General features: G+C 61.9%; 1 protein-coding gene across 1 annotated transcript; it reads left to right on the forward strand.

The window, feature by feature from the left end:
• Positions 1–1269: 1269 nt before the first annotated feature.
• On the forward strand, positions 1270–8498 carry TCEA3 (transcription elongation factor A3). The gene is made up of 14 exons (XM_082071458.1): positions 1270–1557; positions 2976–3038; positions 3166–3271; positions 3574–3745; positions 4430–4552; positions 4668–4751; positions 5170–5247; positions 5345–5499; positions 5884–5939; positions 6850–7005; positions 7448–7594; positions 7699–7770; positions 7903–7944; positions 8309–8498. The coding sequence occupies exons 1-13, from the start codon at positions 1489–1491 to the stop codon at positions 7909–7911; spliced, it is 1290 nt and encodes a 429-aa protein (XP_081927584.1). The 5' UTR covers positions 1270–1488; the 3' UTR covers positions 7912–7944; positions 8309–8498.
• The last annotated feature ends 1151 nt before the right edge of the window (positions 8499–9649 follow it).

Raw genomic sequence — 9649 nt, forward strand, 5'->3', positions numbered from 1 at the left:
TGTTTGGGTGTCACTGAGCTCTATTTGGGGGGCTGTGTGTGCTGGATGTCACTGAACACTGTTGGGGGGCTGTGTGTGTTGGGTGTCACTGAGCTCTGTTTGGGTGTCACTGAGCTCTATTTGGGGAGCTGTGTGTGTTGGGTGTCACTGAGCTCTATTTGGGGGGCTGTGTGTTTTGGGTGTCATTGATCACTGTTTGGGGGGCTGTGTGTGTTGGGTGTCACTGAGCTCTGTTTGGGTGTCACTGAGCTCTATTTGGGGAGCTGTGTGTGTTGGGTGTCACTGAGCTCTGTTTGGGTGTCACTGAGCTCTATTTGGGGGGCTGTGTGTGTTGGGTGTCACTGAGCTCTGTTTGGGTGTCACTGAGCTCTATTTGGGGGGCTGTGTGTGTTGGGTGTCACTGAGCTCTGTTTGGGTGTCACTGAGCACTGTTTGGGTGTCATTGAGCTCTATTTGGGGGGCTGTGTGTGTTGGGTGTCACTGAGCTCTGTTTGGGTGTCACTGAGCTCTGTTTGGGTGTCACTGAGCTCTATTTGGGGGGCTGTGTGTGTTGGGTGTCACTGAGCTCTGTTTGGGTGTCACTGAGCTCTGTTTGGGTGTCACTGAGCTCTATTTGGGGGGCTGTGTGTGTTGGGTGTCACCGAGCACTGTTTGGGTGTCATTGAGCTCTCTTTGGGTGTCATTGAGCTCTATTTGGGGGGCTGTGTGTGTTGGGTGTCACTGAGCTCTGTTTGGGTGTCACTGAGCTCTATTTGGGGGGCTGTGTGTGTTGGGTGTCACTGAGCACTGTTTGGGTGTCATTGAGCTCTGTTTGGGTGTCATTGAGCTCTATTTGGGGGGCTGTGTGTGTTGAGTGTCACTGAGCTCTATTTGGGTATCATTGAGCTCTGTTTGGGTGTCACTGAGCTCTGTTTGGGGGGGAGTGTGCGTTGGGTGTCACTGAGCTCTCCCTTCCCTGCGCTCCCCAACCCTTGGGGGGTGCCAACAGACCGAAAGCCGCTGCAGCCATAGCACCTGCCGAGCTTCACAGCTGACGGGAGCTGTTGTTGTGTCCCTTGTCACCGCGGGGTGGAAAGAACCACACCAGAGCTTGCGCTGGCACCCATTGGGTGGCAAAGCCACGTCCCCAGGTCCCGTCCCTGCCACCCCGGGTCCCCTCTGGTGGGGACGGGCGCGTGTCCCCGTGTCCCCGCCGTGCGCCTCCCCCCCCTCCGGCCATGGCGGCCCCGCTGGGTGCTCCGGGCTATATTTAGCCCTCCCCCGGGTTATTTCGCCTGCCTGGCAGGAGTTTATAACTGGCCGGGACAGCCCCACCTCCTTTCTGCTTTCTCTCCCTTCCCTTCCCTTGCTTTTCCCTTTCTTTTTTCCCCTTTTCTGCTCCTTTCCCCCCATTTCCCCACGCAGCCTGACCCCCATGCCGGCAGCACCCGGCTGTGCCGGCGGCCGCCGCGGTTTTGCCACGGGAGCGCGGTGAGGCCGAGCGCCGGCATGGGCCCTGCCGAGGAGCTGGTGCGGATCGCCAAGAAGTTGGATAAGATGGTGGCCAGGAAGAACACGGTAAGGCGGCCGAGCCCCCGGGGGACGGTGCACACGCGTGTGCAAATTTGCACGCCTGTGCATATTGACATGCATGTGCATATTTACATACGTGTGTGTTTGGATGTTGCAGGGTGGCTGGGGAAAGGAGGGCTTTGGTCTACACCCCAAACTCCTGTTGCTCACAGTCCCGGGGGCGCTGAGCACCCACAGGTGCCCCCAGCACCCCGGGGTGCTGCCTGTGTCCCCCCAGCCTCGCGATGCTGGATCCACCACCCAGGGGTGGTTTATTTTGCCAGCAGTTCGGGGCTCTCCTGCACCCGTCACTCCTGATCTGGGGACAAGGGGGGTCTGTCCTGGGGGTGGCAGGTCCAGGCACCCTCAGCCGCGAGGGACCGTGGGTGACAGGTGCTTGGCCACCAGCCCGGCCACCAACACCCGATCGGTGCCGCGGGCTCAGCCTTGTGCAAGGAAAAGCTCCCCGGGGGGGGACAGGCTGGAGGACACAACCCCCAAGCGAGGGCTTTGGTGCTGGTGTGTCGGGGCGGGAGGGGCAGGATCGGGCCCGGCCACCCCTGTGCCAGGTGAGGATCCATCCGGGGCTCCCAGGGACGGGTGACGCGTGGCCGAGCAGAGTCGAGCCCGGCCCTTGGAGTTAATATTTGACTGTTTGCGCCGCCCTTTGCCCCAGTGAAGCGCGGGCTCCTGGGCGGGGGGGCAGCTGCTGCACCCCCAGATCTAGTAACTTTTTGGGGTGGCAACACTAGGAAATAAATCAACCCCCCCGAGATGGGCTCTGCCCCCAGATGGGAATTACCTCGGGCTCGCAGGACTGAGCTGTCCCCCGCCCCCTTGCTTGTCATTTGGGGAGGGGGACAGAGCTGGGGTCCAGCTGTAGTGCGGGGGTGTCCCCTGCACCTCTCGTATGGGGGCCCCAATCCTGCCCAGTCCCACACAGGGCTGTGACCCCAGCCGGGGGGGACACCCGTGAGCTGGAGTTTGCTGCTGGACTCTGAAAACACCCCCAGGAGGAGGGGGGGGCTCTGCACTGGGTTTGTTTAACCCTGCAGCCGCCTGTGACCCGGCTGGGTGACAGCCCGGGGGTGTGTGTCCCCTCGCGCCCCTGCACGGGGACATTAGGGTGTCCCCAGCCCCCACAGCCCAGGGTTTCCTCCCGGGGGGGGGGTGGCTCCTGCTTCCCAGCTGGGAGATGCGACCCCCCCATGCTGGGGTGGTCTGGAGGGATTGGGGTTTATCTGTGAGTGCATCTCGGGGGGGGCTCAGGTGTCCCCCAGGGAATGGCTCATGGCTGCTTGTGTCCCCTTGGGGTGTCCCCCCCAGCACTGGTGAGAGGAAAGGGGGGATGGGGCTGCCTCGGTGTGCCCCCCCCGTTTCTCCCCTGCTCCTCAAGGGCCCCCCGTGGCCTCTCGCTGCTCTAGGAGGGGGCTCTGGACCTGCTCAAGTCCCTCACCGGCTACACCATGACCATCCAGCTGCTCCAGGTGAGGGGGTCTGGGGGCACAGCAGCTGCTGGTGGGGGGACACGCCCCGTGGGGCGGCTCGTCCTGTCCCCCCTCCCCATGCCAGCCGGCACATCCCTAAGGACATGTCCCTGCTGCGTGTCCCCAGACCACGCGGATCGGGGTGGCCGTCAACTCGGTGCGGAAACACTGCTCGGATGAAGAGGTGGTGGCTTCGGCCAAAATCCTCATCAAGAACTGGAAGCGGCTGCTGGGTGAGCGATGCCGGGGTGGCAGGAACCCCCTACACCCCCCACCCTCCCCAGGCTGTCCCAGCACCCAAACCCCTGATGCTGGGGGGGTCAGGGTGGGACCAGGGCCACGTGGCTGCCATGCCAGGTGACGCACAGACTTGATGGATTTTCCCTGGGCTCGTTCTTGCTCTGGGATGGGGTGGCGTAAATCAGTGTGTGCCCCCCCGCCTCGAGGGCTGAGCAGCCCCCTGCCCTGGGATGCAGCTCCCCAGATGCCCTGTGCTGGTTTGGGCTGCACCCCTGACACCCAATTCCCCCCCCAGAGCCCTCCAGCACCCCGAAGAAGGAGAAGGATGTGGATGGGAAGAAGGAGAAGGACACAGACAGGGAGAAGGAGAAGAAGGGGAAGGGGCTGGATTTTCCCAACTGCCCCAACGAAGGGGCGAAGCACCCCAGGAGCCCAGCTGAGAAGCACAGGGAGAAGCACAAGGAGAGGTGGGGGGTCCTGCCCGCTCTCGGGGGCACCAGCCGTGGGTCTGAGACATCAGTGGGGCCAAGACGGGACCAACCTCTGCTTGCTCCTTGCTCAGTCTGTCCGTCTCTGCCTGACCATGGGTGCTGACAGCACCGCTGGAGAACCAAAGGGCAGCACCAGGGCAGCTTTTGGGGAATCATAGAATCACTTTGCTTGGAAAAGCCCCTCAGGATCATGGAGTCCAACCATAACCCACCCCTGTCCCTGCCCCATGTCCTGAGAACCTCATGTCCGTCTGTCCAACCCTCCAGGGATGGTGACTCCAGCACTGCCCTGGCAGCCTGTTCAATGCCCCACAGCCCTTTGGGGAAGAAATTGTTCCTAAATCCAACCTCAACCTCCCCTGGTGCAACTTGAGGCCGTTTCCTCTGCTCCTGGCGCTTGTTCCTGGGGAGCAGAGCCCGACCCCCCTGGCTCCAAGCTCCTTTCAGGCAGTTCAGAGATCAGAAGGTCTCCCCTCAGCTCCTGTTCTCCAGCTGAACCCCCCAGGTCCCTCAGCCGCTCCATCACACTTGGTCTCTAGAACAAGTCTGGAGGGAGAAGTGGCTGTTCTTCCTTCTCCCTTCTCTAGAGCTGTTTATTCCCAGGGCGAGTGCTGTTTGGCCAGCGCTGGTCCGACCCTGCCCTGCTCTCCCCATCCCTAGGAAGCCCAGCAAGTCTGCTTCTTGTGCCACCACTCCCCGGGGCCACCCTGCCGAAACTGTCCCACCAAAGGGCACAGGGACCCTTGCATCCTCGAAGTCACCTCTGGATGGCAAGAAAGAGCGGTGTGTGCCTGGGCTGGGGGGGGATGGGAGGGGTCGCACCCAGCCCCTCACCGGGCTGTGGACAGGGGGCTGGACCCACCGCCTGGTCCCTGTGACATGGGACTTGTCCTGCCAGGAGAGACTCTGCCGACTCCAGGTCCTCCAGCGCTTCGGCCGTCTCGTCCTCATCCTCCCCACAGAAGAGACCGTCAGGGGAGAGGTGAGGAGGGGTGTCCCTGGGCAGCCTTGGGGGTGCTTTGGGGATCCCCCTTGGGGATGCTGTGACCATGGAACACACGTCTGGGGGGGGTGGCGGTGGCGGGGAGCCCTGATCCTGCCATGGGCACTGGGACATTTCCTGTGATGAGCAAATTGTTGCCCTGAGGGTGGTGAGAGCCTGGCCCAGGTACCCAGAGAGGTGGTGGCTGAACCATCCCTGAGACATCCCAGGCCAGGCTGGACGGGGTCTGAGCACCCTGAGCTGGTGCAGATGTCCCTGTCATGGCAGGGGGGCACTGGGGGGACTGGGGAGGTCCCTTCCATTTTGTGATTCTATGAAATCCTCCCCTGGGGAGATTCCTCTTAGCTTCCAAGTGCTTTCATTAACATGCTGGTGTCATCCCCTGTGTCACCCCCAGACGAGCCTCTGTGGGCACCAGCCCCTCCCCAGCTCCCACCGGCTCCCGGAGAAACTCCAGTGACAGCAAAGAGGAAAGGTGGGAGAGACCCATCCCCCCCACGGGACCCCCGGCAGGTCCCCTGGGGTGGCACCGGGACCCTGACCCTACCTGTCCTCCCGCTGTGACCCGGCAGAGCCAACAGCAGCAAAGCCAAAGCAGAGACGCCGCGGACCCCCACCAGCCCCACCTTCTCCCCCAGCCCCTGCCTCCTGGCCCCCTGTTATCTGACGGGGGACTCGGTGCGGGACAAGTGCATCGAGATGCTGACGGCCGCCCTGCGCATGGACGGTGAGCGGGTCTGGGGTGCTGGAGCCCAAGCTGGGCTGTTTCTCCTATGGGACAACCCCAATAGGAGCGACCCTACAATAACAAGCGAGGCTGCGTGTCCTGGGGCACCCCCAGCCCTGGACTTGCAAATAAATGACAGCTGCAGCTCAGAGCTCAGTGTTCAGCCCCAAAATGAAAGGAAAGGAAGTTGGGAGAGTCTCCAATAAGGGGTTGGATGGGGTCTTTATAAGGAAGTTAATTCCAGGTTCAAGTTGGGTAAAAATGGGGTTTTTTAGAGGTGGGATGTCTGGGACAAGTTGAGTGGGAGAGGGGAGATTTTTGGAGGTTTCTCGGTGCGTGGTGACACCCGCCTGGTTTCACTCCCTTGGCCTCTCTGCCCTTCAGATGATTACAAGGAATTCGGTGTCAACTGCGAGAAGATGGCCTCGGAGATCGAAGACCATATCCTTTGGGGGGGCTGGGGGTTCCCAGGCGCTTTCTGCTGGGACACACACACGTGTGGGCTCAGGAGAGGTGACAGGGACAAGGACAGAGGGTGACAGGGACAAGGACAGAGGGTGACAGGGACAAGGACTGAGGGTGATGGGCTCTGCTGTCGCCGTTGCCTGCAGAGGGAGCCCAGAGCCCGGTTAGAAGCTGATGTTGATGCTGATGCTGAGCAGAGCATCCCCTGGGCACCCGCTTTAGTCTGGGGGGTCTGTGTGAGCCCTAAACCCCTCTGCACAGGGACCCACCTTTGTCCCTGGGCAAATAAACCCCAAACCCAGCCAAGGCCCCTTCCCTGCGCCTGCTGTGGGTGCCCGTGTCTCCTGCCAGCCCCGGTCCATCATGGTGCTGAGGATGGAGCCACCTCCCTTCACCTCCAGCTCAAGGCCTGGGGGTCTCCTGGGACCAGCCCCAAGGTTGTTTCCCCCTCCTGGATCCTGTGCTTTGATTTTTGGTGCATCTCGACTCTGCCCGCGTGTGCCTGGGACCTCGCGGGACCCCCAAATCTGCCCCCAGACTTTGTCCAGCCTGGGAGGAAAGGAGCAGGTCACCATAAACTCATGTCCCAGCACAGTGCTTGGTGACGGTCCCTGTGCCCCGATGGCCTTTGGGTGTCACAGCAGGGAAATGCAAAGCTGTTTTCCTCCCCACATCCCAAGCTGTGCTTCATCCTCCTGCGCCCGAGGAGGGGGAGACCCCACACGTGGTCCCCCAGGGAGCAAAGCCCTGTTGTCACCAGCCACCTCCACTTGGTCACCAGCCCTGGTGACAACCAGCACCACCTGGACCGGAGCAGCAGCGGGTGCCCGTGGGGCCGGCACCCCCCACTCCACCGTGTCCCGTTGATTCCTTGATGAACCCCCACATATCTTCCAGGAGCTGAAGAGCACGGACATGAAATATCGCAACCGGGTGCGGAGCAGGATCAGCAACCTGAAGGATCCCAAGAACCCCGGGTTGCGGAGGAACGTGCTGTGCGGGGCCATCGCGCCCGACCTCATCGCCCGCATGACTGCTGAGGTGGGCACGGGGTGGGGGGCACAGGGATGGCTCCTGGAGGGAGGCGGGACCCCCCAACCTCTGTGTTGGTGCCCAAGGGACAGGGATTGTTCCAGCGTCTCTCTGTCCCACGCTGGTGCTGGCTGGAGCACCAGGAGCATCAGGCACAGGGGACACTGTCTGGTGTCCCCCCGCCAGCCCATTGCAGAGCTGGACGTGTGATGCCACACAGGCCTGAGGGTCCCCATTCCTCCTCCTCAACCAGGGTCCCCAAATCAGTCTCCTGGGAGCGCAGGTCCCTCCGTGGGGAGTCAGGTCCCTCTTTCGTTTTCAGTTTTGAGGATGGGGGTGATTTTTTTTTCATCTGGATGGGTCTGAGCCCTCCAGCAAGCACAGGACCAGTGCTGGTCCTGGTGAGGATGAGGAGGGTGCTGGGCAGAGCCCTGACCGGTGGTGGTGGCAGGAGATGGCCAGTGACGAGCTGAAGGAGCTGAGGAACGCCATGACCCAGGAGGCCATCCGGGAGCACCAGATGGCCAAGACGGGTGGCACCGTCACCGACCTCTTCCAGTGCGGCAAGTGCAAGAAGAAGAACTGCACCTACAACCAGGTCAGCCCTGCAAAACCCCCCAGTGGGCTTCCCCCCATCCCCAGGGAATCCCAGTTTGGGGGTGCTGGGGGGTGCCTGCTGACCCGGCTCTCCGGCCCCCGCAGGTGCAGACGCGCAGTGCTGATGAGCCCATGACGACGTTCGTGCTGTGCAACGAGTGCGGGAATCGCTGGAAGGTGTGTGCCCGGCTCTGGGGGGTGCTCGGGGTGCCCCAACCCTTCCCTGTGGGCTCTGGGCTGTGGCAGAGCCCCCCAAAATGGTGCTGGGGGGCTGGGGAGGGCTCACTGCCTGCTCTGCTACTCCCGCAGTTCTGCTGACGGCGCCGGCGCTGGGGCTGGAGGGGACACGGCGTGAGTCGAGATGCTGCGACAGCCGCATCGGGGTGGGGAGGGAGAGTGACGGGGTGACTCCGGTCCCCACATCCCAGCGACCTGTTTCCTTGCACTTGAATATCCCAGGAAACCGGGCTCTTTGCCTGGGGTGACCCCGGGTATCTCTGCCTTTTGCTGGGGTGCTGGGACCCCACAGGGAACAGACGCGTCCCTGGAGAGGGGGACCGGTCTGAACCGGGCGGCTCGTCCTTCCCTAGGGAAAAGCTGGACTTGGATGATTTGGGGTCAGGAGGGACGTTGCTCCGTGTTTGTGCGTCTGTGCCACTGTCCTGGGGGTGGGAAAGGGCCAGGTGTTACTCCCAAACTCCTTCTTCTTCATCAGTGGGAGGACACAGAGGGGGACAGGCTGGTGGCAGCAGTGTCTGGATGCCGGAAAGATGCCACCGTGTCCCTCCGCTCGGTGACACGTGCACCTGGCTGGAGGATGCTGTGCCCCGGGAAAGGAGAAAGGATGAGCGGGGAGAGGATGGGGAAATCCCTCCAGCAATAGAGCAATAAAGGTGTGAACTGTCTCTGCAGCACAAACTGCTTTCTGAAGGGGGGGCACCTCGGTTTGCACCCCCCGGCTCAAGCCCCGTTGTCCTCCCAGAGCCCCAACTTCTCCCAGCAGCTCCATTTGGAGGCAGCAAGTGTGACAAGGTCACGGTGACCATGGGCGATGGGGGATGAGGACGCTGCTCCTGTGGAGCTGTTGGAGTAACCCATCATTTATTTTTTAATCTTGGGGTGAGGTGTGAATTTAATTTTCCCAAGACAGAGCTCTCTGGGGCCCCTGCAGCCCAGGGAAGGGTTGGACACCCTGGTTCAGGCTTCAGTGCTCATTAGCACACCAAAGTCATTAATAAGCCTTTGAGGCAAAGTGCGTGTGGCTGCCACTAAGGGACATAGGGGAGTGGGGGGATGAATAAAACGTCATGGTGACCTCGTGCATGGTGACCTCTGGGGGAAGTGGCCACTTCAGTTCTGGTTTTCCACCACTCGAGAGGTGTAGCCGTGGCTTCCAGCAGCAAACGCTGATGCTGGTTCCCCCCATCATGGGCAGGGGGCTCAGACAGGAGCTCTCAGGAGCCCCCAGGCTCCGTCATCCCCCGGGCTGAGCTGAGCTCTGGAGTGCAGGTGCCCCATGTCCCCCTGGGGCTCTTGGTGACCCTGCAATGATGGAGAGACCCATGGGGTGCACAGAGAGCCTGGGGACTCCTATGGGAGCTCCAGGTTTTGGATGCTTTGAGGCTGGTTCCTGTCCCTACAGAGACACTAAATCCTCATTGTGACGGATTGACGTACAACCTATAACACCTTAACCAGCCCCGCAGCGTGTCCCCCCTCAGCCAGGTCCCCACGCCCCTGCGGTGACAAAACAGCGCCCACCATTCCACCAGCCCTTCCCCGTGCCCCCCGGGTGACAGTCTGTCCCGTGGGTGCAGGATCGGGCGCCCAGCCCCGCTCGCACGGGCCGTCACCGCTGCCCTCACCCCATGGTTTTTCCAGCCTCGTTTGGTAAAAACAACAAAACCCCATCCCTGTGCTGTTCAGCGGTTTCCGTGGCAACCCCGTTTCCCCATCCTCTGCTCCGCGCTGCTCCAGCCCCGCTCGCAGGTCCCCGAAGCGCGGTGGCAGGTCCCCGTGCGCCCTCCATCATCGCCCAGCCTCCTCCCAGGCTTCT

Source organism: Streptopelia decaocto, assembly GCF_964273445.1.
Source record: "Streptopelia decaocto genome assembly, chromosome: 23".
NCBI lineage: Eukaryota > Metazoa > Chordata > Aves > Columbiformes > Columbidae > Streptopelia > Streptopelia decaocto.